General features: G+C 30.8%; 4 protein-coding genes across 10 annotated transcripts; all 4 read right to left on the reverse strand.

Annotated features, from left to right (window-relative positions):
• Positions 1-373: 373 nt before the first annotated feature.
• Positions 374-4,506, reverse strand: LOC148201160 (uncharacterized). Of its 4 annotated transcripts, none has more exons than XM_088111505.1 (6): positions 4,357-4,456; positions 4,069-4,256; positions 3,825-3,916; positions 3,492-3,586; positions 2,065-2,309; positions 374-1,825 (listed from the first exon to the last, which is right to left on the reverse strand). In XM_088111505.1, the coding sequence occupies exons 3-6, from the start codon at positions 3,852-3,854 to the stop codon at positions 1,032-1,034; spliced, it is 1,164 nt and encodes a 387-aa protein (XP_087967631.1). In that variant the 5' UTR covers positions 3,855-3,916; positions 4,069-4,256; positions 4,357-4,456; the 3' UTR covers positions 374-1,031. The 4 variants fall into 4 exon arrangements, with proteins under 4 accessions (XP_087967631.1, XP_087967632.1, XP_087967630.1 ...); XM_088111506.1 differs by having other exon boundaries at positions 4,069-4,200; positions 4,357-4,434; XM_088111504.1 differs by lacking the exon at positions 4,069-4,256 and having other exon boundaries at positions 4,357-4,506.
• Positions 4,507-7,562: 3,056 nt separating this feature from the next.
• LOC148201161 (serine carboxypeptidase-like 35) lies at positions 7,563-10,715 on the reverse strand. The gene is made up of 10 exons (XM_088113135.1): positions 10,556-10,715; positions 10,293-10,484; positions 10,068-10,172; positions 9,790-9,978; positions 9,627-9,706; positions 9,241-9,522; positions 8,999-9,138; positions 8,819-8,911; positions 8,130-8,397; positions 7,563-7,604 (listed from the first exon to the last, which is right to left on the reverse strand). Exons 1-10 carry the CDS (start codon positions 10,629-10,631, stop codon positions 7,563-7,565), a joined length of 1,467 nt encoding a protein of 488 aa, XP_087969261.1. The 5' UTR covers positions 10,632-10,715.
• A 4,286-nt stretch (positions 10,716-15,001) lies between these two features.
• On the reverse strand, positions 15,002-17,705 carry LOC148201162 (WD repeat-containing protein 55-like). Of its 2 annotated transcripts, none has more exons than XM_088111477.1 (10): positions 17,550-17,705; positions 17,158-17,259; positions 17,015-17,047; positions 16,784-16,848; positions 16,600-16,687; positions 16,420-16,492; positions 15,789-15,895; positions 15,659-15,701; positions 15,505-15,561; positions 15,002-15,193 (listed from the first exon to the last, which is right to left on the reverse strand). In XM_088111477.1, the coding sequence occupies exons 2-10, from the start codon at positions 17,250-17,252 to the stop codon at positions 15,155-15,157; spliced, it is 600 nt and encodes a 199-aa protein (XP_087967603.1). In that variant the 5' UTR covers positions 17,253-17,259; positions 17,550-17,705; the 3' UTR covers positions 15,002-15,154. The 2 variants fall into 2 exon arrangements, with proteins under 2 accessions (XP_087967603.1, XP_087967604.1); XM_088111478.1 differs by lacking the exon at positions 17,550-17,705 and adding an exon at positions 17,373-17,526.
• A 2,084-nt stretch (positions 17,706-19,789) lies between these two features.
• LOC148201163 (uncharacterized) lies at positions 19,790-23,888 on the reverse strand. Of its 3 annotated transcripts, XM_088111428.1 has the most exons (6): positions 23,739-23,835; positions 23,451-23,638; positions 23,207-23,298; positions 22,874-22,968; positions 21,448-21,692; positions 19,790-21,208 (listed from the first exon to the last, which is right to left on the reverse strand). In XM_088111428.1, the coding sequence occupies exons 3-6, from the start codon at positions 23,234-23,236 to the stop codon at positions 20,412-20,414; spliced, it is 1,167 nt and encodes a 388-aa protein (XP_087967554.1). In that variant the 5' UTR covers positions 23,237-23,298; positions 23,451-23,638; positions 23,739-23,835; the 3' UTR covers positions 19,790-20,411. The 3 variants fall into 3 exon arrangements, with proteins under 3 accessions (XP_087967554.1, XP_087967553.1, XP_087967555.1); XM_088111427.1 differs by lacking the exon at positions 23,451-23,638 and having other exon boundaries at positions 23,739-23,888; XM_088111429.1 differs by lacking the exons at positions 23,451-23,638; positions 23,739-23,835 and having other exon boundaries at positions 21,448-21,706; positions 23,207-23,252.
• Positions 23,889-25,013: the final 1,125 nt, after the last annotated feature.

A 25,013-nucleotide genomic window follows, 5' to 3' on the forward strand; every position in this document is an offset into this window, starting at 1 on the left:
ATATACACAACACAAACTACTAAAGAATCAAAATTCCTAATTCTTACCTATATTTGGTTGTATCCATCAGTAACATAGTATATACAAAATATCTAAACTTATCAAGGTGTATGCATTGAAAAACAATTCTAAAACATACGTTCCAGAAAAGGTACACGATATTTCATCAAAACATTAAAACGATTGAACTCTTTTTGTGGTATTTATAATAAGAATTTTTAAGAGAAACAGTTAACTTTTATAATAATTAATTCCTTTTCTCTGCGATATTAAAAAATGAGATAAAGATCAAGTTCCAACAAACTGGTTCGTGGCACAAAGTGACAAACTATTTAACTACTATCTGAATCCATCAAATTTAAAGAGAACTATAAATTCTAAAAAAAATATATATAAAATATTTAGTCATAGTAATTTTACATTTTCTAAATTTCCAAGGACTTTTACGTAATGGGAAAATTAGTATAGTTTTAGTTTTTTAGTTATTTTTTCACTTCTTTAAAATTTGACATTATTTTTTTTTTCCAACCTTTATTTTAAAATTGTTAAATATAAATAACATGCTAACATTGTATGATAAAGACTAGGCTTAAATGCTTACTTTGTCCTCGTGTTAAGAGGTGAATTTCTGTTTAGTATCCGATTTTAAAAATGAAGACATTGGGTCCCTATGTTATGAAAAATATATGAATAAAGTCTACAAAGAAATAACAAGTTCAACAAATCATCAAAGAAAAAGTTGAACAAGAGAGAGAACAAGCAGAAGAGAGAAGAGAAAAAGTACGGCCACATCAGCATGGACTTAACGCCGTTGCTGTTAACTTAACGGACATGACCTTATTTATACACTTTTCGTAATAGGAACCCAATGTCTTCATTTTTAAAACCGGATACTAAACAGAAATTCACCTCTTAACATGAGTACGAAGGAAGCATTTAAGCCTAAAGACTAATACGCGTGACCAAAGATAGACACTTAACCTAAACCTAGGGCATCATTCTGAGATGATATCGAAAGGTGTTCTGTCTGATCATTGGCCACTTTCATCTTTCAGATTCATGTCCTCTTCTTCATCCACTGGAGCATACCATTCTGGCCACTGCTTAGAGTTGCTCAACCTGTAGTTCAAAAGGAGTTCTTCTTGAAGAGTCCTAGTTGCTACCAGAACAACAGCTTTGAGGGTAGGAACATCTGATTCACTGTTTTTTGAAACTACAGATTTGAGCCAAGAGCTGCCAAATCTCTTCAGATTTACTTCTTCATTTCCAAATAATATGTTTGGTATGTAAATCCTCATGTGTTTTTCAGTCAATGGAAAGTCATAAGGGCAGATCATGACATTAGGAAGAATCCCTTTCGGAGGGTGGTTAGCAAAATGAGCCAAGGCTAATGGATTTCTACGCTCAACTACATCATCATCTATCTGGGAGCCTTCCAAAGGTTTACTCATTCTGTCCGAACCCTTATGAGCTCCTTCATTAACTAGTTTGTTTTCTAACATTTTTCTACCGTTGAATCGCTCTGGTCCATCACCGCCACAACCCCAAGGTTGGGCATCAATGACAGTCCCGTCATATCTTGTAATCAAGTACGAGTTCTGCTCATCAAGGTATCCAGGAATTTGATTATAGTAAGATGGGGAATAGATCACACCAGGATAAAAGGCTAGTACAGCACCAACATCAACTGCACCATCTAAAAATAGACCTTTGCCAGAATCCTTGTGAGGTATTAGAGAAGGTTTGACATTAAGTGTATAACCAAGTTGATCCTTTAACTTCTGAGAGACTTCAGATTGGCTTAATGGTCTTTGTTTAGAGGCAGCTGCCCACATCAATAACAAAAATGATAAACACGCAATGATTAGAGATTTCATAGCAATTTGAAAATGTGAATTAAAAAACTCAACAAGGTTTTTCTCCATGCCTTCATGGATCAATAGGAAAAGGAAATGACTGAGCAATGACAAAAATACTGCAAAATGACAAGTAAAATAAGGGGAAGATTAAAATTTAAAACAAAGATCAAATCACCGGGAATGTTATTAGTTGGGTCACACATACCTTTAGCAGAACTATGCCCACCACGGAGACGTGGACTGTTTGCTTGTTGAGATAATTCTAAGCGGCCATTCACCATCTTTTCTTTTGAAACAAGAATCTCGTTCATGCATGTGCAAAATGCTTTGATTTGAGAGTGAACATTTTCTTGTACTTGCCTCCGTTGATCGACAAAAGAGGCTTTACTAGCCATTTTAATAATCTCTTCCGCGTCTGCTTCATTAGCATTCTCCCCCAACAGTTTGTAGCTGGATATTTAAGTCTTTGCATGAGCAAAATATGTCAAAATGTTAAAAAGGAAAAACATCGCATAATATACAAACAAAATAAAAAATAATTGGAAACAAAATTATTTGAATCCATAAAACCAGAATTAGAAAATACTTTGCCCGTGAGATCTTACGATTGAAGATTTAAAATCTTAACGTTAAAGTTAACTTAATGCATTTTTTTCTATGTTTCTTTGCGTTTCTTTATTGTTTTATTAACAAGCTTTGGAGGAAACCTTACCCTTCCTCGTCTTCTTGTAGTTTCATTATATTTAATAGCATCAATATTACAGGTCTCTTCATGAGGATCAGTGACTTCAGTCTTGATAATCTTGTTCACAGGCAGATGTAAAACGTGGTTCTCACTTTTATTACACGCCAATTCCATTTTTTTATATAGTATTATATAATGATAAGAAGAAATTGCTCAAAAGAGTCGATCGTTATCATATTTATTAATCAATAAAACCAATAACTGAAGGGGTGCCCAATGGTTACATGGATCTTCGTATTCAAACAAATGCATATCAATGGAATTTCTCATCAGAACAGAGACAGTTGATTATCTATAATCTATATCAGAAGTAGCATTGATGATCCTTCTTTGAATACAATGATTGAAGCTTAGAAAGTCAGAGTAATACCTTAAGCTGTCTCAAATTGGCTAGCCTAATGATAGAGAATGCGGCTGGATTTGGCAGCTCCAGTTTAGAGACATTGACTTTCAAACTCAAAGCCATCTCCATTCACTTCCAACTTCATAAGAGCCATTTTTTACCCAAACTACTAACCGAACTGAATATTAACAAATCTATTTGTCTGGCTTCAGCCACCTTTGATTATTAATAAGGTTGGGACACAAACACAGTCTATTTTGTCAAACCCTTCTTTCTAAGTAAATTACAAATATATTGTGGACTCTTTCTATCTCTCTTCTCCCATTTTCATCCAATCAACAGTAATAGTAGACTGAAAGACTCTAAGAAAACAACGGTGGAATGATAAAGAGAGTAGGAATTCTAAGTCTTAGTTTATAAATATATTAGCTCGTCCATGATACAAACATAAAGAGAAAAGTGTATATTACCATGATATAAACCAAATGAATGAAACTTCACAGTCAAAATTAATCAATAAACTTAGACAGTAGAAAGGACCAACCTTGTATAAAGAAACAAACAGTTAATGTCCGCTTCAAATTGTAGTTGTTGAGGATCCCTAGAAAATATGGGATTTTTTGTGAGGGTTCTCACAGCCTGGAGACAAATTAAAACCAAAATTGTTGTTATAGGTTTCACATGATGCTCCACATATGGAATAAGATATCATAGTTAACCATAACATAAGAACATATTTTGCTCCGAATGAATTTTGGTCACTCTTCGTTAAAGACGGCATGTCTTTGACGAGGGCAGTGAGATTAACACATAATTTAAATAATTTAGCAAAGTCAACCAAAAAGTAGTAATATTTCATACAAAAATTAGGAGATACCTCTTGAAATTTCTGAAATAAAAAAGCCATCAGTGATTTGGAGAGAAAGGTGCTAGCCTAACAAGATTTTTATGCCCACCAAATTTTAGAAGCTGGAAAAGAAGCGTAAGACAGAAAAAGAGATCAAATCAGTTGCAAAGTGACACACTGAAAACTAAACATGACAAAATAAATGAAGGAAGGAAGATCTCAAGCGGAGAAAATAAACTGAAATAATGTCAAAAAAATAAACAAACTATTATACCTGAGTGGCATTTCTACAAACACCTCCTAGTCAGCAAGCCTATAAACATTTCATTGCTTCCTTCCTAATCATTTCTCTTTGAATCAAAGAAAGATTTCGCTCACATCAAGGCAGCTTTACCCCAATGCAATACTAGAAAATTCATCTAACAATAATAATCACCATTTTGGTCGCTCTTCCCCCAAGTTCTAACAGAATATAGAACCGTGGCATTATCCAATTCAGGTTACTAAGACTACAGTTGGATTCAATTTACTATTCAAAGATGAGAAGAGTAAAAGAACAAACCTTTGAAAGCTAGGACGTCACCGAACAATCACCGCCGCCACGCCACCGGCCATGATGAAAAATGTAGTCAACACTTTTTTTTCATCTATAACCCGTAACAGTATATTAATCTATAAAGATGATGGACTTTTTTATATGTTTTCATTCTTATTTATTTTGTAACTTCACATTTAAATTAAACAATTTTAACATCTTTTACTTTTAAATTTTAATAAAAAAAATATTAAATATAATCACATAGCATTTTTTATCTTTTAACTTGGGCTTGGATAGTGATGATACACAATTTTATAATTTTCAGAAAGTTTAAATATATTAAGTTTGAATTTATTTTTTTAGTGTTTTGTTTAAATAGAAAAATTTTAAATTCATTAAATTTTTTTTTTTTTCTAAATAAATAATTTTAATCATCATTAAATAAACAAAATGACGGATTTAAATTTAAAATGTTCTGATTGACATTTATTATAGAATAATCCATCAATAATATTAGATGAAAAAACTTATACAAACATCATTATTAGTCATAATCTAATATACAACTCTAATAGTATAAACTACAAAAAAACTTGAGAAATAATTTCTATCATCTTGATTAATATTGTTAGAAAATAACCTTAACTAAAATTACCATTTATTTATTGATGTTAATAAAAATATGTTTTACACATATAAAAAATATTTTTTATATTAAAATGAACACTAAGTAATATTAGTTAACAATAACCTTGATAATATTACTAAGTAAAATTAAAAATAACTTAATCAACTTTAACCTAAAAGTCTGTCATAAAAAATTATATTAAGTTGTATTATCTTCAATAATCTTTATAATATCTTAATACTAAGTAAATTTTCTTTCTGAATAAGATATTTCATCCTATACTTCCAACATTTGATATTGTATTTCCAACTTTTTAATTTATTTTAATCTTAATAAAATTTATTTTTTTCTTTTTTAAAGACTTATTTCAAATTCGATTCATAAATATTTTTTGTCATAATAAATTTGAAATTTTCTTCATAAAAAGATTTTCACATAAAAAATTTGGAAAAAAGATTTCTTACATCCAACCTATTTTATTTTATTCTTCTCTCTCTTCATCTCAAATGTTTTATTTAATTTTTCTTAATTTTCTAGCCTCTTTATAAATTTGAACACGAGAAAAGGTTAACCTTGAGAGAGAAAAAATAAAAAAGGTAGTGACTATAGTGGCATAGAAGAGAAGGAAAAGCACACAGCAAAGGAAAACACACAAACATTTTTATATGATTAAAGTTTTGTTTTTATATGATTAAAGTTTTGTACTAAAGTTTTTCAAATATTGAGATATAAATTTTTCTTTTCCAAATCTGAAGGGTAGGAAATCTTTTTCTGAGTGAAAAATTTTCATGGAAAGAACTGGAAATGTCTCCTTAGTAAGTAAGGCTGTGATCAATTTTCCACAAAAAAAAAAGTTTTAATACTATTAAATAAGGAAACGAATAAAAAATATACTGAAATGAGAAATCCACTCCTTAATAATTCAATATATGTCACTCCTTAATAAATATTTTATTCTAACAATATAAATTTAAATAATGATTTGAAATCGTAATAAATAATAAAATGTTAATAATTTTATAGCAATTAATTAAACTCTATAATTAAACGCTATAAAAACTTACTGTTTAATTACAAAATCGTAACTTACATAATATTTTCTATCGGGTTTTGATACACGGTGAATAGTTAAACGCTATAAAAACTTATTTTTCTTAGTGAGTTTTCAACATTTCAAAAAACAATATTTTAAAACAAGATTAGATTGTGTTTTAACGTTTTAAGTTAAATTATTAAATATTAATTTTAATTGATACAATTAATGTTATTAATAGAGCTGTCGAAATGGGTCACAACCCGCGGGCCAACTCGACCCACCACAGGTTTGAGTCGGGTTGGATTTGAAAAAATTACATTTTTTTATGCGGGTCAGATTTAAACCCGGCTCATGCAGGTTGAATCTGTGGTGGGCCGGGTTGGCCCACCAACCCACCTACCTAATTTTATTTTATTAAAATTTAATTTTAATTTTATAAAAAATATTTATTATTATTTTTTTGCTTGAATTTTTTTTAAGTTTCTTATTTTCAAAATTAATTAAATACCCATGGGAGTGAATTTGATTTAAATTTGAATTATAAAATTATTATAATTTTTTTTATTAAAAAAAATGTAATTAAGTGAGCTAGTGAGCCAACTCATTTATCCACCAAGGTGGGTCGGACCGGGTTTGAATTTTTCTGGCTCGCTAATAAATGAGTTGGGTTGGGTTGACTCACTTTGTGACCAACCCGTAGTGGATCGGGCGGGTCGGGTCGGATGACCCGTTTTGACAGTTCTAGTTATTGATTTATTTTATAATTTACTGCAATAATTTTTTTAAATATTAATTACTAATTAAATATAAACATTAAAATTATTATTGTTGTTATTATTATTTATGAATTTCTTATTAATTTTATTGGATCAAATTAATTATTTATGAACCGTTGTTATCTATTTCATATAGGTCAAATCAATTATTTTACTCGCTTATTTAGTGAGAAATAGTTTTAAACTATCATCGTTATTGGAGAATTCGGAAGCTCTAATTTTAAAATATAAGACTTTCGACATTTCACAGTTTTGTTGGATTCATCTTTTAAAAATTAATTTGTAGAAACTTAAAATTAATACTTGGTAGATCATAATTAAAATTCATTTACTTCATAATTATTCAAACTCCTATAAATTATTTGTTATTATTGTAATAAAACTACTATTTAAAGCATGCATTTTATTTATTTTTTCACGAAAATTCATTGACATGTACAAACAAAAAAGGTTCCTTTACTAACACATACACCCTGTTTAGAAATGCATCATTAATTAATTAATGAAAACATTTAATTAATTAATGAAAACATTAAATAATTAATTAATGAAAACATTTAACTATAATTAATGAAAACATTTAATTAATTAATGAAAAATTTAATTAATTAATGAAAACATTAATTAATTATTTAATGATGGCTGCCAAACCACTGCCAAATTAATTGTTATAAAAGATGAATCCAGTAAAACTGTGAAATGTGGAAAGGCTGATATTTTGAAAGATGAATCACTTTTTTCATGGTTTTCTAAATGCATGATACTTAATTTTTCTTTAGTATTTTCGAAATTAATGCTTTTGAATTTGCATGATGAGACCCAAAGCAAGAGCCTGTAATTAAATTTCTGCAATAACATTAATATTTAATTATTTAACTCAAAACATTAAAACGAATCTTGTTTTAAAAAATTGCTTCTGAAATGTCGAAAACTCACTACAAAAAATTAGTTTAAACAGCGTGTAATTGTTTAATTATTCACGTTTATCATAAAAAAAATAAGAGTTTAATTAATTGTCTTAAAGTTATTGACATTTTATCATTTATTTGTAAGTTACGATTTTTAAATTATTAAACTTTCAATCCACACATTTCAAACTCAATTTTTAAATCATTAAAACTTCAAATTTAATAAACTAACCATTTAAAAATTCGATTTTTTTTTCTTTCGTAAAATAATTCTCCTTTCCCTTTCATATTCTTGTTTCATTTCATATATGTATATATATTTTAATTATAGCAGTAACTATTGATTATTAACTTTCTAATAATAGACTGAGACATGTAAAAAACATATATATTCTGTAAAATGACAATTTCTCTTGGATGTGAATAAATGTAAAAAGATGACAATTTACATGGAACGAATCAGAAGGTAGAAGAAGGAAGCGATTGACAGAAAGGAAATGGTAGAAGAGAGAAAGAGCTTCTCGTGGTTTATAAATCGGAGCTTGATGACCAGCACCTCTAATGGAGGCAAAAGTGAGACCACCCTCGTACTCCTCTACCCATCCTCCAACTTCTCTTCCTTCAAACCAAGCTCTCCATTCTCTTGTCACATTCACTTTCAGCTCTTCCAAACTGTATCTCGTTGATAACCATGGAACTCTACCATCACTGTCTCCACTGCATTTATTTATATCTATGTTAAAATATCTGATAGAGATCTTTTACATTACCCATCGTCATCATACATTACCGATCGTCCTTACGATCGTCACACTGATTGGCTCTACTCGGACGATCGGCTGTATGATTGAGATCTTTTACATTACCGATTGTCTTACCGATCGTCACCACTAATCGGCTCTACTCTCGGACGATCGGTACCGATCGACAGTCTGTTGACTTCTCGCTACTGTCTGTCTTTCACTGCCGATCGTCTCTACTCTCGACGATCAGTCGTACCGATCGACAGGTTCAGTTGTCTTCTCACTAACGATCGTCCTAAAGTAGAGACGATCGGTAATGTAAAAGATCTCTATCAATATCATCGTCAAACTTCTTCAAATATACTATATATGCAAGTAATTATAAGTATATATACCTGTACATCCAAATGCGTAAACCAGCATGTAGTAGTTTCTGAATCACTGGAAGAACTGTGCTTGGCGAATCATTCCATTTTTTAATTTTAGTGCTTCATCACAAAATAAATATTACTGTGTTAATTTAATCAGTTAAAAATAAACAGTTAAATACATATATTATACATGAAAATCAGTACCTGCATATCGTGTAGGGATCAAACATGTCAGGGAGGTATGCATGAATGGCCTTCTGGACATCCTTCCTGTTGAAATACTTCTCCACGTCGTTAGCTTTACATGGATCGTAAGCCATTGTCGGAATCATATTCCGGAGGTCCTAAAATGCATCACAAAATAATTTATTTTTTTCCATTATTTAATACAGGTGTATTATTAATTAACAAAATAGTGAGTTTTAAATCAGACAAATTATACTTACAAATTCTGAGACAGCATACGGGATACCATCAAACATACTTGAAACTGGTCTTTCATAGTCCAACAGACAGACAGGAGAGTAAATACTAAATACATCTATGTCAGAATAGGCCTTTACGAATTTGGCCACGATCCAACTACATTCCTTTGTATTGTTTTTTGTCATGAAATCACATTTCTCTCTTATGCCATCATATACTTGCTTTGAAATTATGGCATGATAGAAAGCAAAATCAAATATGCCTTTCAAGTCTGTCACATCGTTAATCACAGGGTTTCCCATCTGTATTTTATGTCGCACCAAATTCATCGTTAAATTTAATGAAAAAGGTATTTCATTTTTTGAGTATATCAGTTTAAACCGTACAACATTGTTTCGTAAATTACCATGAATCCCTTAAGATTTATGTAAGGGCCATTTTTGTTCCCTTCATGTATAACCTCAGCCAACTGTGGAGCATAATGTCCTGTTATTTCAAACACATGTAAAAGATTTCTTCAATAAAAGTAGTTAGTAAATTATTGATTAAATATAGATATCAGAAAGTACCTCCATAGCTCTCTCCTACGATATAAAATTCATGGGATTTGAATCTTGGAAATCTCTTAAACCAACCAAGCAAGAAGGCATAGTTATCAAGAGCAACCACTTGATCACCGAGCTTGCTTAAGTCATCGGAATTATTAGTGTAAGAAAAACCCACACTAATCGGTGATTCCAAGAATATGATATTGGCAACTGTAAAATTGAAACAACAGAGTCCAAAACAATCAGTTAAGCAAATAAATATTTAAAATTTAAAACAATCGTAAAATAATTTTGTATACCTCTGTTCCAGGAGAATTTGTTGAAGGTAATACGCTGATGGTCGTCTACACGAAATGGACCAATCTCTTGTGCTGCTCCAAAAGCAACAGACGAACAACCAGGTCCTACAAAAAGATTAATTTATCATTAACGATAAGTTTTGCTCTTAACAAGAAACACACTAAAATATTAAGATAAAAGAAATTGTATAACTTAAAATGAATGAAAGATTGGTCAAGACATACCTCCAGTTAGCCAAAGCACGAGAGGTTTATGCGATGAAGCCTCTTGAGCTTCGAAGAACCAGTAAAATAGTGCTTTCTTTTCTTCTCGTCTTAACTTCACGTAACCAGCATAGTGATTGAAGTTTACTACTGGTTGTCCAGGTAAATCTGTCACTTTATCGTCCTCCATTCGTCTCTCACCGGCTGAATACGCTGTTAAGGAGGAAGACGACTAGTAAGATTTTAAAAGTTATAAGAGATAAGAGATGAAGACGAAGCATCACCTTGCTCGAAAACAGAGAATTGAGCTGAAAAAATAGTCCCAGACAAAACAGCAATATAGAACCACAAAAAAGCCATTACAGAGTTGTGTGAGATGGAAAGGGACAACTTAGAGTTTTCGTTGTAAAAATGGAATAGATCTCTGTGCGTTGTTTAGGTTTTTGGCATAAAGTACCTTTCAATTTTAGCAAACTGAGACAAAAAGAACACAAAACTTTATTAAAATAATGACCTCACTTTATTATTATTATTATTAATTAATAACAGTAATGATAATAATATTAATAATGAAAAAATTATTATAATAATATTAATAAAAAAAATCCGAATTTTTCTCTTTTGTATGATTTTATTTTTCTTAATCAAATTAAATAGTAAAAGTTAAACACAAACATAGTTATTCCAGAATCTCTTCCTAAAAACTACGAATGAGAGAATGCGGTAATGGCAGTAAGGTGAGCCCACACCGAGCAAAGTGAATTCTTCTTTCGTTGGTACTTAAATAAAAATAGAAAAAGGAAATAAAGCAACTTTTTACTTTGTTTACCACAAAACTGGTAACATATACTTTCAGAGCACCATTGCATAATTACACGATTTTTCTGTTCGGTCAAAAATTACCACATTTTCATAAAATAATTCACTTTAAAAAGCCATAAAACTGGTAACATAAAACTGCATTTCATAAACCTCACTTGTTCAACTTCTTCCGTGACTCACAACACTACACTGCAATGTCTCTTTTTTGGTTGAGCTTCTGTTTTGCTGGGATCCTTTTCTCAGCTGAACTTTGTGTTTCCCAACAAGGTGATTCTTCTTCTTCTTCTTCTCTTCTCTCTTTTGTCATTCTTCTTCTTCTTCTCTCTTTCAGAATGTTAGTAAAAGACGAGCCTTTTCATTTCCTACAGAATCAGTAAGAGTGGAGAGTGATCCACCGCCAGATTGCAATGGATTGAAATGCAGTTTTGGAACTCAGTTTTGTACAATATGCTGCAATGGACAAGGATCTAAACAGGGTGTATGTGTCAGGAAAGGAACCTTTTTTGTTTGTCATTGTCAATGAATTTTCGTCAAAAAATAAATAAAATGCATCCTTTAAATACTAGTTTTATTACAATAACAAAGGTTTGAATAATCAGGCTTTGATGGCTAGTACCATGCAAGTCATATAAGTTGACACAGTTGAACTCGGGTTCAGTTCTAACAGTCTTAATTATTTTACCAAACTGATTCTTAATCTTAACAATAAAATTTTGTAATAAGCCTCTAGTTTGGCCCATATTGTTCATAAAAAATATCCATGTAGGTCGACTATAATCATCAACAATAGTAAGAAAATATTTATGTCCATGAATAGAAGAAACAAAAAGAGGACCCCATATATCACAGTGAATCATTTCAAAACATTCCGCAGATAAGGAATTACTTATAGGAAAAGGCGATTTATGTTGCTTAGCATAGTGGCAAACATCACAAACAGTATTAGCATTCATTTGTACATAGGGAAAATGTTCACAAATCTGTTTGACAACCTTGTGTCCAGGATGGCCTAATCTATAGTGCCATAGATTTACATCAATATGTTTGTAGGTAGTAGAGACCCTTGTAAGAGTTAGCACACCCAATCATCTTCAATGTAGAGTTCTCCCTTATCTAGCAAACATCAGAAGAAAAAATTAGGCTACAATTCAAGTCTCTTATAAGACTTTGAACATAGATTAAATTGAAAGAGAAATCAGGGATATAAAGCACATTAAAAATCACAAAGTCTCTAGAAAATTGAATAGTTCCTGCATGTTTGGCAGTAATAACAGAGTTATTAGGCAATTTAACAGTAATGGGCTTAATCTTATAGAAGGTGACAAAATTCCCTTTCTCATGGGTCACATGATCAGTGGCCCCAGTGTCAATAATCCAAGAAAGAGTACCTGGTTTGTCCTCCTTGTCATTCCTCTGCATCTGATTGATCTTATGTGTAGGCTCATCAGCTTTCTCAATCATTTTGAGAAGTTTTTCAATTTGCTCTGAGGTGAGTTTGTTGAAAGTAGTGCTGGTGTCTCCCTGATGGGTATTTTCTGGTCCAGAACTGCCTTGGCAGACATTAGTAGAGTTTCAGTCACTTCTTTTCTCTTGATTGCTATCATTCTTTTTGTACCAAGGTGGAAAATCGTGCTTGGAGTAGCACTCATCCACAATGTGATTCATCTTGTTGCAGTAAGAACACTGTTTTCCATAATTAGGATTCTTTCCTCTGCCTCTTCCCAGACCATGTGACCCAACACCACGACCTTGATTTTTCCAGGTCTGGTCTGCTTTCCAATTGTTGTTCCTGTTAGCAACATTGGCTAGGACTCTACTGGTTTCAGTAGAGTGATTATGGCTTGCAGTGCCAGATTCAGACCTTTCTTGTCTCTCTTGTTGCATAACGAGAGAGAAAACACGATTGATGTTTGACAGGGGTTCCATCAATAGAATCTGGGTCAGGACAGTATTATAGGTGTCATTTAACCCTTTTAAAAAGCATATAACATGCTCTACTTCTCTGTATTTCAGAGAAGTTCTTGAGAGTTCACAGCTGCAAGGGATTTCACAGGTACAGTTGGGTATGGGCCTAAGAGATTCCAATTCTTCCCAGAGGATTTTTAAGTCAGTAAAGAATTGATTAACAGTTCTTTCCCCTTGTTTGATTGAATGAATGTCTTGGAGAAGGTCAGAGATTTTAAAATAGTCACCTTTAGAAAATCTCTCCTTTAGCTCATCCCACAATTCTTTGGCTTCTTCAACATATATTACACTTTTTGCAATTTCTAGAGAAAGTGTTTTTATAATCCATGAGTACCATCATGTTGCATCTTTCCCATGCATCAAACAAAGCTTCATTTTTCTTGGGTTTCTTGATAGACCCATCAATAAAGTTGATCTTGTTTTTGGATAGGAGTGCTCTTCTCATGCTTCTGCTCCAATAAGAGTAATTAGTCTCACCCAGGACTTGAGAGATGAGGGTTAATTCTGGATTCTCCCCAGGGTGTAAGTAGAAAGGGCTGGCGAGGTTGGTAGACTGGTCTGTGATATCCATGGTAGAAGGAAGCAAGAATCATCAAAGAACAGAACCTGGGCAGCGGAAGTAAAGTGGGTATGGTTTATGCTCTTTATACCATAAAGAAAACTTGCCGCACTGAAAAGAATAGGCCCAATGGCCTTTAATCCAAAACGCAGCCTTTGAACCCAAAACACGAAACTTAACTTTCACTATAAGCCTCCTTTAGATCAGATGGTAAGTGGGTGATAAGACAGAAAGGCTCGAGTGAGAGAAAAGAAAAGTTCGAGGGCTTCCATGGAGATCCTGCGTCGGAGCAAAAGGTTGTCTTCACCGGAGATGAAAGAGGAAAGAAAACCGAAGAGAAGGAGAAGAAAAGAACGGTTAAGAGGTTAGTGAAAGAGTTCCTGATTTGCTTTAGAGAAAATGTATATCTGATATTATTGCTTGAATGTGTGTAAAAATTACAACAGTTTGTGAATGGAAAAACTCTATTTATAGAGTTCCAAAGAGAAAGGGATAAAAACAGAAACTGGAATAAAAACATAAACTAGCCTACAAAAAAATAACACGATTACTGTTTTTGGACAATAATCCACCGAATCAATAATTTTTAATATCATAGGTTGGGGTCTTCCACAAATAATTCTGATTACTTAAACAAGCTCGATGATCAAGTGATTTTCTTGATAAATATACTAAAAAAACAAAATACATTTTTGCATGAGATGGAAAATCATAGAAGGTTTCGTGAAAACAAATTGCATTGGCAAGAATTTGTAAAATTAAGCTGATAGAAATGGTTGGATAGTACAAAATTAATTGAAGTACTACATGATGAATGTAAAGCCTAATATGGAAATGTTCCTCTTTTGATGTATTAGTTTTTTGGTGTGCCCCAGTTCATATTGTCTTTGAATTGTGCTTTTTGAAATTGAAAAAAGCTAGCTAGAATAGGAAAGCACAAAAAGCCTGGAAGCAAAGGTTGAAGACAAAGCTTTTACCAGAAAAGGCAATGTTTGATTCCAAATTTATAAGATGGTTTGGTGCATGAAACTTGCACTGACTAATGTCTGGTCAGAAAAATTTCATTATACAGTTTTCTTATGCTGTCAATAGAGACATGTCCATCCTACAAACCACACCACCCAATTTCATAATTCATCAAATTCAATTTCATTATACAGTTTTCATTGTCATACAATTTTTTTTATCTTAATCCTTGAATATATTCATTGTTAAAGAGTAAAACCATAGCTTACATTTTATTCTATTTTCGTGTATACTAATATTCATTCAGTGATAAATTAATTTTTTGGTAAGACCTGGTTGTTTGTCTGTTGCTTTTGGAGCAGCATAATTCATGTAAATGACCGTATTACGTTCAATAAATTCTCTTAAAATAGAGGTATACAATATTATTATACCATTATTATTAATTTTAAATATTTATTTGCTTAATCGATTGTTTTGGATCCTTGTCCATTGCAGCATATGGTACAAAACTCAGTTCCAAGACTGCATCTCAATCCATTACAATCTGGTGGTGGATCACTGTCCACTCTCACTGATTCTGTAGGAAGTGGTTTTGCAGCAAACAGTCCTGAAAATAAAAAATATCATATTCTTATAACTACATTGATTTTTTCATTTTTTTTTGCCTTTCAATATTAAATAAATACAAAACTATTAGTGTCGTCTTTTAAAATGCATACAGAAAAGAAAATTACAAAACAAAAGAAAGGTTCCTTTCATAAAACTTAAAAGGGTTAAATATGTTTTTAGTCCCTAAACTATTGGCCAAATTATAAAAGTGAAGATAGAAATAACAAAAATGCTTTTCCAGAAATATTTAAAAAGTTCCTATAAAAGCATAAGAATTCACTGCAAATTCATGGACTTTGACTTTAATACCTTCATTAAAACAACAGACAGCAACTCATCTTCAGAAAATTCGGATCGAGTTTGTACCTTTCAATAAATCATGAATGGGTGGTTAAAAATCATGAAATAAGTAGAGAGAACATATGCTTTAAGAGGAACCAGAAAATACAGATATTCAACTTACTGTATTTCTTCGAAGATTGCAAACAGACAGAGTCCCGTCTCCGCTAAAAAAACAGGAAATTTATGGAAAATAAGAATTTACACTATATCCATTGATATTTTAGGGCAGGTGAGCTACATGAATTTACTACCTTGTTGTCAACAGTTTCATTGCATCAGAAGCAAAAGTCATGTCTGAAATGTAATCTTCATGGGCATCAAAAGAATTGCAGCAAGAGCGTTCTCTGGTATCCCAAACCTACAACAAAGAAGAGCAGATGAAACACGTTGAGAAAGCACCAACAGTCTGACCTTCCCATAACTCTACAAGATCAAAATTGCAACTATCTTCAGAAAAGTACAGGGTGATTTTAAGCAGAATAGCACTGAAAATAACATAAAGTTAAAAATATACATGTATAAAATAAAATAATCAATGATACAATATTCAAATAATGAATGCTATTGGGGGGTGGCTGCAGAAAGAAAGGGATTATAGTCAAACGGATTTGCTAGTAGTGATCATTGACCTGGTATTTTCTGTGCTTGCTATGAGCATAGGGCTTTCAAAATTAGTCGAGCACACCTAATTAAGGTTTATCAATTTAAGAGCTCAGCAAAGATTGTTAAATTTTAAAACAAGAGATCAATCCATTGCTGCCATCCACTATCTTAGAAATGGCTGAATATCTATGTAAAATATTATTAATGCATACCACAAAATAATCTGGAATTCAAATAAAATACAAATTCTGAGAATTTGAAATAAGAACAAAAATGTACCTTTATACAACCCTCATCGTCTCCTGAGGCAACAGTTGACTCGGTCAAGTTTATCAATCTATTTACTGCAGCCCTATATCACAACAAAAGCCAAATAAAAATTCTAAAGCAATGAGGATGCTAGTGATTATCCCGTTACCCAAATCACAACAAATCAGTAACTGCAGTAAATCTACTCACTCGTGAGCATTATCAATACGGGTAATTGTAGATCCGGTCTCCACATCCGTAGCCAGTATAGAGCAATCTGGAGAACCCGTCAACAGCACTAAAAGAGAAACATGACCATAAACATTTTAAACTCAAACGCATGCAAGTAAGATCATCAGAAGTTATACACAATATCGAAAATAATGTGCATTACCACGTCCACCATTGATGAATCGAGAAGCCCTGCAAGACTCTGTGTGCGCATGAACTTCCAATTGCCTGAAAGAATAATTAGTAAAATAATTAATAATTGCAACAGAGGACTACATATTACCAACAACTATCTCCTAACAGCAAACGGCACACAGAAAACAAATAAAGTCAACATGTATGCGAGTTTACAAGTATCAAACAAGTATAAAAACAAAAGGTTCACAGTCTATACCTCACAGGGACACTATCAGGGCTATAACGGTATCTGCAGCACACATATTCAATGTAATAATTATCATAAATGCCAAAAAGGTATAAATAATTAAAAAACTGTATTAGCTATGAAAGCTGCAGCTCTAATCCAAAGCAACGTACAGATGAAGGTCCCCGTTAATTAGACCCGTGGCGACAAGGTTATCTGACGGATGAAAATCAACGTCAAATGCAAGTTTCCCCAAATTTATCTCCATCCTTCACCTGTTTAGCAATGCAAAGTAGAATAGGAAAAAAGATCAAGCAGGCTGGGAAGATAGGATCTCAGAAACTTGAGATCGTCTAAAGAAAATACAAAACAAAAAATTCAGCTTTACCTCTTGCAAGAATATTCACACACAAAAATAAAATGAATTTCGTAATCGGTGAAATTGGTTTTAGTGATAGAAGAATTTGTTAAAAGGATGGACGATAGTAGAGGTTGGGGCAATGCATATGAAAACTGGAAAGTAAACAACAATGGAAAAGAGTATTTAGAGCTGTGAAGAACATACCTTAAAGAGCGCAGAGACACTGGTGAAGTGGCGGAAGAAAAACAAAACGAAGTATCAATCTTCAAGAGGAATTTTAGGGTTTAGGGATAATTAGCTGGGACAGGTTTTTAGATAAATATTATAATAATTTAGAAAATAATTTGATTATATTATATTGCTATAATTAAGTTTCAATATTTTTAAAAAGTTTCATTACTTTTTATTTAAATTTTTAATAAAGAGTGTGCTCATTGATTGGTTTGATTTTTTATACTTTTTAATGAAATATCTGTTGTTTGATTGTATTGTCAAGTGTATTGAAATAACTATTCTTTTGCATTATATGTTTTTAGATGAAAAATAAATAAAAAAATTAAACTTTAGGTTCCTCTGAATTTAAGTATTTATAATTGAATTATTATTATTATAAATTCTTCATTAAAAAGTATTAAATTTTTGGATATTCTATGCAAAAAATTAATAAATACTAAAATATAAAAATTTACAAGAGTTTAAAATATAACATGTCATTATTTATATACGCTTAAGCAATGACAATATATAGAAGACAACATGACATTAACTGACATTAAAATAAAATTTTAGGGATTCAATTTAAAAATATACAAATTTTAGATACTCAAAGTCAAATGAATTCTTAAGAAAAAATCAATAAAATAATATCCAAATTTGGTATAAAGTTAAAACTAAATTAAGTTAATATATATATATATATATATATATATATATATATATATATATATATATATATATATATATATATACTACCACACTCAATAATAATAATATATTATTTTAAACAATATTGACTTCTCATTCTTTAGTATACGTGTGACAATTTAGAAACAAAATATTTATTTTATAAGTTACATAAATAAAAAATTTAAATACAAAATCAACCTAATATAATCCTTTATTTATAATGTATTATTATATATTAATATTAAGACATGTTATCAATTAAACATAACACATGATTTTATGTAAAATAAATTATTATGCATCATAATAAAGATATTAAAGGTGTTAAACTGACACTTTGCATTAAATTATAAACGAGTTAGTTATTTTTTTTAAGTAAAAAATTTTGTAACTCAATTCAATAATGAATTGATTCAGATTATTTATTTTTTTAATTTATTTTATATATTTATTATAACACAAAAGTTAACTCCATTTATTATTTTATAACAATACAAATTAGAATGTTTATTTATTTTATTAAATATCATTATAAAGATAATAATTAAAAATTAAAATGTCAAGCTATATAATTTAATAAACAAATAAAATAAACATTTAAATTATTCAAACATTATTGAAAATATTTTAGTATTTGAAATGATCGAATTATCAATCTACATAATTATCTTTGAGTTCAATTTAATCTTTATTCTAAAAAAAATTGAATTTTTCTGACTTTACAACCCATATCATAATAAATTATATTTATTCACTTAATAAAACTCATCTTAACATCTCTAAATCATATTTTACCAAGCACAAAAATATGATTATAAGATATAATAATAAAAATTAAAACTCACTATTACATTAAATTTACACCTCATTTAACTTTACATGATGTGGACGACTTTTATAAAACAAAGACTACAAATATATATATTTGAAATTAAAATATATTCTAAAATAATTTAGAAATAAAATAGAAATTTAACCTAATATTTAAATATCTATATCGGCACTGTTTATCATATCCATATTTACTTCTTGAATTTTTAGTGTTATATTTTCAAAATACATTTATTTTAATATACTAAATAAAATTGAATATACTTTAAAATATCAAATTTATGTTTTGAAGATACAGCATATACACAACACAAACTACTAAAGAATCAAAATTCCTAATTCTTACCTATATTTGGTTGTATCCATCAGTAACATAGTATATACAAAATATCTAAACTTATCAAGGTGTATGCATTGAAAAACAATTCTAAAACATACGTTCCAGAAAAGGTACACGATATTTCATCAAAACATTAAAACGATTGAACTCTTTTTGTGGTATTTATAATAAGAATTTTTAAGAGAAACAGTTAACTTTTATAATAATTAATTCCTTTTCTCTGCGATATTAAAAAATGAGATAAAGATCAAGTTCCAACAAACTGGTTCGTGGCACAAAGTGACAAACTATTTAACTACTATCTGAATCCATCAAATTTAAAGAGAACTATAAATTCTAAAAAAATATATATAAAATATTTAGTCATAGTAATTTTACATTTTCTAAATTTCCAAGGACTTTTACGTAATGGGAAAATTAGTATAGTTTTAGTTTTTTAGTTATTTTTTCACTTCTTTAAAATTTGACATTATTTTTTTTTTCCAACCTTTATTTTAAAATTGTTAAATATAAATAACATGCTAACATTGTATGATAAAGACTAGGCTTAAATGCTTACTTTGTCCTCGTGTTAAGAGGTGAATTTCTGTTTAGTATCCGATTTTAAAAATGAAGACATTGGGTCCCTATGTTATGAAAAATATATGAATAAAGTCTACAAAGAAATAACAAGTTCAACAAATCATCAAAGAAAAAGTTGAACAAGAGAGAGAACAAGCAGAAGAGAGAAGAGAAAAAGTACGGCCACATCAGCATGGACTTAACGCCGTTGCTGTCAACTTAACGGACATGACCTTATTTATACACTTTTCGTAATAGGAACCCAATGTCTTCATTTTTAAAACCGGATACTAAACAGAAATTCACCTCTTAACATGAGTACGAAGGAAGCATTTAAGCCTAAAGACTAATACGCGTGACCAAAGATAGACACTTAACCTAAACCTAGGGCATCATTCTGAGATGATATCGAAAGGTGTTCTGTCTGATCATTGGCCACTTTCATCTTTCAGATTCATGTCCTCTTCTTCATCCACTGGAGCATACCATTCTGGCCACTGCTTAGAGTTGCTCAACCTGTAGTTCAAAAGGAGTTCTTCGTCTTGAAGAGTCCTAGTTGCTACCAGAACAACAGCTTTGAGGGTAGGAACATCTGATTCACTGTTTTTTGAAACTACAGATTTGAGCCAAGAGCTGCCAAATCTCTTCAGATTTACTTCTTCATTTCCAAATAATATGTTTGGTATGTAAATCCTCATGTGTTTTTCAGTCAATGGAAAGTCATAAGGGCAGATCATGACATTAGGAAGAATCCCTTTCGGAGGGTGGTTAGCAAAATGAGCCAAGGCTAATGGATTTCTACGCTCAACTACATCATCATCTATCTGGGAGCCTTCCAAAGGTTTACTCATTCTGTCCGAACCCTTATGAGCTCCTTCATTAACTAGTTTGTTTTCTAACATTTTTCTACCGTTGAATCGCTCTGGTCCATCACCGCCACAACCCCAAGGTTGGGCATCAATGACAGTCCCGTCATATCTTGTAATCAAGTACGAGTTCTGCTCATCAAGGTATCCAGGAATTTGATTATAGTAAGATGGGGAATAGATCACACCAGGATAAAAGGCTAGTACAGCACCAACATCAACTGCACCATCTAAAAATAGACCTTTGCCAGAATCCTTGTGAGGTATTAGAGAAGGTTTGACATTAAGTGTATAACCAAGTTGATCCTTTAACTTCTGAGAGACTTCAGATTGGCTTAATGGTCTTTGTTTAGAGGCAGCTGCCCACATCAATAACAAAAATGATAAACACGCAATGATTAGAGATTTCATAGCAATTTGAAAATGTGAATTAAAAAACTCAACAAGGTTTTTCTCCATGCCTTCATGGATCAATAGGAAAAGGAAATGACTGAGCAATGACAAAAATACTGCAAAATGACAAGTAAAATAAGGGGAAGATTAAAATTTAAAACAAAGATCAAATCACCGGGAATGTTATTAGTTGGGTCACACATACCTTTAGCAGAACTATGCCCACCACGGAGACGTGGACTGTTTGCTTGTTGAGATAATTCTAAGCGGCCATTCACCATCTTTTCTTTTGAAACAAGAATCTCGTTCATGCATGTGCAAAATGCTTTGATTTGAGAGTGAACATTTTCTTGTACTTGCCTCCGTTGATCGACAAAAGAGGCTTTACTAGCCATTTTAATAATCTCTTCCGCGTCTGCTTCATTAGCATTCTCCCCCAACAGTTTGTAGCTGGATATTTAAGTCTTTGCATGAGCAAAATATGTCAAAATGTTAAAAAGGAAAAACATCGCATAATATACAAACAAAATAAAAAATAATTGGAAACAAAATTATTTGAATCCATAAAACCAGAATTAGAAAATACTTTGCCCGTGAGATCTTACGATTGAAGATTTAAAATCTTAACGTTAAAGTTAACTTAATGCATTTTTTTCTATGTTTCTTTGCGTTTCTTTATTGTTTTATTAACAAGCTTTGGAGGAAACCTTACCCTTCCTCGTCTTCTTGTAGTTTCATTATATTTAATAGCATCAATATTACAGGTCTCTTCATGAGGATCAGTGACTTCAGTCTTGATAATCTTGTTCACAGGCAGATGTAAAACGTGGTTCTCACTTTTATTACACGCCAATTCCATTTTTTTTATAGTATTATATAATGATAAGAAGAAATTGCTCAAAAGAGTCGATCGTTATCATATTTATTAATCAATAAAACCAATAACTGAAGGGGTGCCCAATGGTTACATGGATCTTCGTATTCAAACAAATGCATATCAATGGAATTTCTCATCAGAACAGAGACAGTTGATTATCTATAATCTATATCAGAAGTAGCATTGATGATCCTTCTTTGAATACAATGATTGAAGCTTAGAAAGTCAGAGTAATACCTTAAGCTGTCTCAAATTGGCTAGCCTAATGATAGAGAATGCGGCTGGATTTGGCAGCTCCAGTTTAGAGACATTGACTTTCAAACTCAAAGCCATCTCCATTCACTTCCAACTTCATAAGAGCCATTTTTTACCCAAACTACTAACCGAACTGAATATTAACAAATCTATTTGTCTGGCTTCAGCCACCTTTGATTATTAATAAGGTTGGGACACAAACACAGTCTATTTTGTCAAACCCTTCTTTCTAAGTAAATTACAAATATATTGTGGACTCTTTCTATCTCTCTTCTCCCATTTTCATCCAATCAACAGTAATAGTAGACTGAAAGACTCTAAGAAAACAACGGTGGAATGATAAAGAGAGTAGGAATTCTAAGTCTTAGTTTATAAATATATTAGCTCGTCCATGATACAAACATAAAGAGAAAAGTGTATATTACCATGATATAAACCAAATGAATGAATCTTCACAGTCAAAATTAATCAATAAACTTAGACAGTAGAAAGGACCAACCTTGTATAAAGAAACAAACAGTTAATGTCCGCTTCAAATTGTAGTTGTTGAGGATCCCTAGAAAATATGGGATTTTTTGTGAGGGTTCTCACAGCCTGGAGACAAATTAAAACCAAAATTGTTGTTATAGGTTTCACATGATGCTCCACATATGGAATAAGATATCATAGTTAACCATAACATAAGAACATATTTTGCTCCGAATGAATTTTGGTCACTCTTCGTTAAAGACGGCATGTCTTTGACGAGGGCAGTGAGATTAACACATAATTTAAATAATTTAGCAAAGTCAACCAAAAAGTAGTAATATTTCATACAAAAATTAGGAGATACCTCTTGAAATTTCTGAAATAAAAAAGCCATCAGTGATTTGGAGAGAAAGGTGCTAGCCTAACAAGATTTTTATGCCCACCAAATTTTAGAAGCTGGAAAAGAAGCGTAAGACAGAAAAAGAGATCAAATCAGTTGCAAAGTGACACACTGAAAACTAAACATGACAAAATAAATGAAGGAAGGAAGATCTCAAGCGGAGAAAATAAACTGAAATAATGTCAAAAAAATAAACAAACTATTATACCTGAGTGGCATTTCTACAAACACCTCCTAGTCAGCAAGCCTATAAACATTTCATTGCTTCCTTCCTAATCATTTCTCTTAGAATCAAAGAAAGATTTCGCTCACATCAAGGCAGCTTTACCCCAATGCAATACTAGAAAATTCATCTAACAATAATAATCACCATTTTGGTCGCTCTTCCCCCAAGTTCTAACAGAATATAGAACCGTGGCATTATCCAATTCAGGTTACTAAGACTACAGTTGGATTCAATTTACTATTCAAAGATGAGAAGAGTAAAAGAACAAACCTTTGAAAGCTAGGACGTCACCGAACAATCACCGCCGCCACGCCACCGGCCATGATGAAAAATGTAGTCAACACTTTTTTTTCATCTATAACCCGTAACAGTATATTAATCTATAAAGATGATGGACTTTTTTATATGTTTTCATTCTTATTTATTTTGTAACTTCACATTTAAATTAAACAATTTTAACATCTTTTACTTTTAAATTTTAATAAAAAAAATATTAAATATAATCACATAGCATTTTTTATCTTTTAACTTGGGCTTGGATAGTGATGATACACAATTTTATAATTTTCAGAAAGTTTAAATATATTAAGTTTGAATTTATTTTTTTAGTGTTTTGTTTAAATAGAAAAATTTTAAATTCATTAAATTTTTTTTTTTTATCTAAATAAATAATTTTAATCATCATTAAATAAACAAAATGACGGATTTAAATTTAAAATGTTCTGATTGACATTTATTATAGAATAATCCATCAATAATATTAGATGAAAAAACTTATACAAACATCATTATTAGTCATAATCTAATATACAACTCTAATAGTATAAACTACAAAAAAACTTGAGAAATAATTTCTATCATCTTGATTAATATTGTTAGAAAATAACCTTAACTAAAATTACCATTTATTTATTGATGTTAATAAAAAATATGTTTTACACATATAAAAAATATTTTTTATATTAAAATGAACACTAAGTAATATTAGTTAACAATAACCTTGATAATATTACTAAGTAAAATTAAAAATAACTTAATCAACTTTAACCTAAAAGTCTGTCATAAAAAATTATATTAAGTTGTATTATCTTCAATAATCTTTATAATATCTTAATACTAAGTAAATTTTCTTTCTGAATAAGATATTTCATCCTATACTTCCAACATTTGATATTGTATTTCCAACTTTTTAATTTATTTTAATCTTAATAAATATTTTTTAGTTTTTTTCTTTTTTATTAAAGACTTTATTTCAAAATTCCGATTCATAAATATTTTTTGTCATAATAAATTTGAAATTTTCTTCATAAAAAGATTTTCACATAAAAAATTTGGAAAAAAGATTTCTTACATCCAACCTATTTTATTTTATTCTTCTCTCTCTTCATCTCAAATGTTTTATTTAATTTTTCTTAATTTTCTAGCCTCTTTATAAATTTGAACACGAGAAAAGGTTAACCTTGAGAGAGAAAAAATAAAAAAGGTAGTGACTATAGTGGCATAGAAGAGAAGGAAAAGCACACAGCAAAGGAAAACACACAAACA

This window comes from Vigna umbellata, chromosome 4 (assembly GCF_029865625.1).
Source record: "Vigna umbellata cultivar VRB3 chromosome 4, Vumbellata_1.0, whole genome shotgun sequence".
NCBI classification, from domain to species: domain Eukaryota; kingdom Viridiplantae; phylum Streptophyta; class Magnoliopsida; order Fabales; family Fabaceae; genus Vigna; species Vigna umbellata.

Excerpts from the sequence above, each read along its gene's own strand:
- LOC148201161 (XM_088113135.1), bottom strand. The coding sequence starts at position 10,631 with ATGGCTTTTTTGTGGTTCTATATTGCTGTTTTGTCTGGGACTATTTTT. Across the intron at positions 9,707-9,789 it reads CGTAGGAGAGAGCTATGGAG|GACATTATGCTCCACAGTTG; the intron begins GTACTTTCTGAT and ends TTGAAATAACAG. Across the intron at positions 9,139-9,240 it reads CGTATGCTGTCTCAGAATTT|GACCTCCGGAATATGATTCC; the intron begins GTAAGTATAATT and ends GATGCATTTTAG.
- LOC148201160 (XM_088111504.1), bottom strand. The coding sequence starts at position 3,854 with ATGGCTTTTTTATTTCAGAAATTTCAAGAG. Across the intron at positions 3,587-3,824 it reads TATTTCAGAAATTTCAAGAG|GCTGTGAGAACCCTCACAAA; the intron begins GTATCTCCTAAT and ends ATTTGTCTCCAG. Across the intron at positions 2,310-3,491 it reads TGTTTGTTTCTTTATACAAG|CTACAAACTGTTGGGGGAGA; the intron begins GTTGGTCCTTTC and ends TTAAATATCCAG.
- LOC148201163 (XM_088111427.1), bottom strand. The coding sequence starts at position 23,236 with ATGGCTTTTTTATTTCAGAAATTTCAAGAG. Across the intron at positions 21,693-22,873 it reads TGTTTGTTTCTTTATACAAG|CTACAAACTGTTGGGGGAGA; the intron begins GTTGGTCCTTTC and ends TTAAATATCCAG. Across the intron at positions 21,209-21,447 it reads TGGGCATAGTTCTGCTAAAG|CTGCCTCTAAACAAAGACCA; the intron begins GTATGTGTGACC and ends TGATGTGGGCAG.
- LOC148201162 (XM_088111477.1), bottom strand. The coding sequence starts at position 17,252 with ATGGAGATAAATTTGGGGAAACTTGCATTTGACGTTGATTTTCATCCG. Across the intron at positions 17,048-17,157 it reads ATTAACGGGGACCTTCATCT|ATACCGTTATAGCCCTGATA; the intron begins GTACGTTGCTTT and ends TGTGTGCTGCAG. Across the intron at positions 15,896-16,419 it reads ACGATGAGGGTTGTATAAAG|GTTTGGGATACCAGAGAACG; the intron begins GTACATTTTTGT and ends TCTTTGTTGTAG.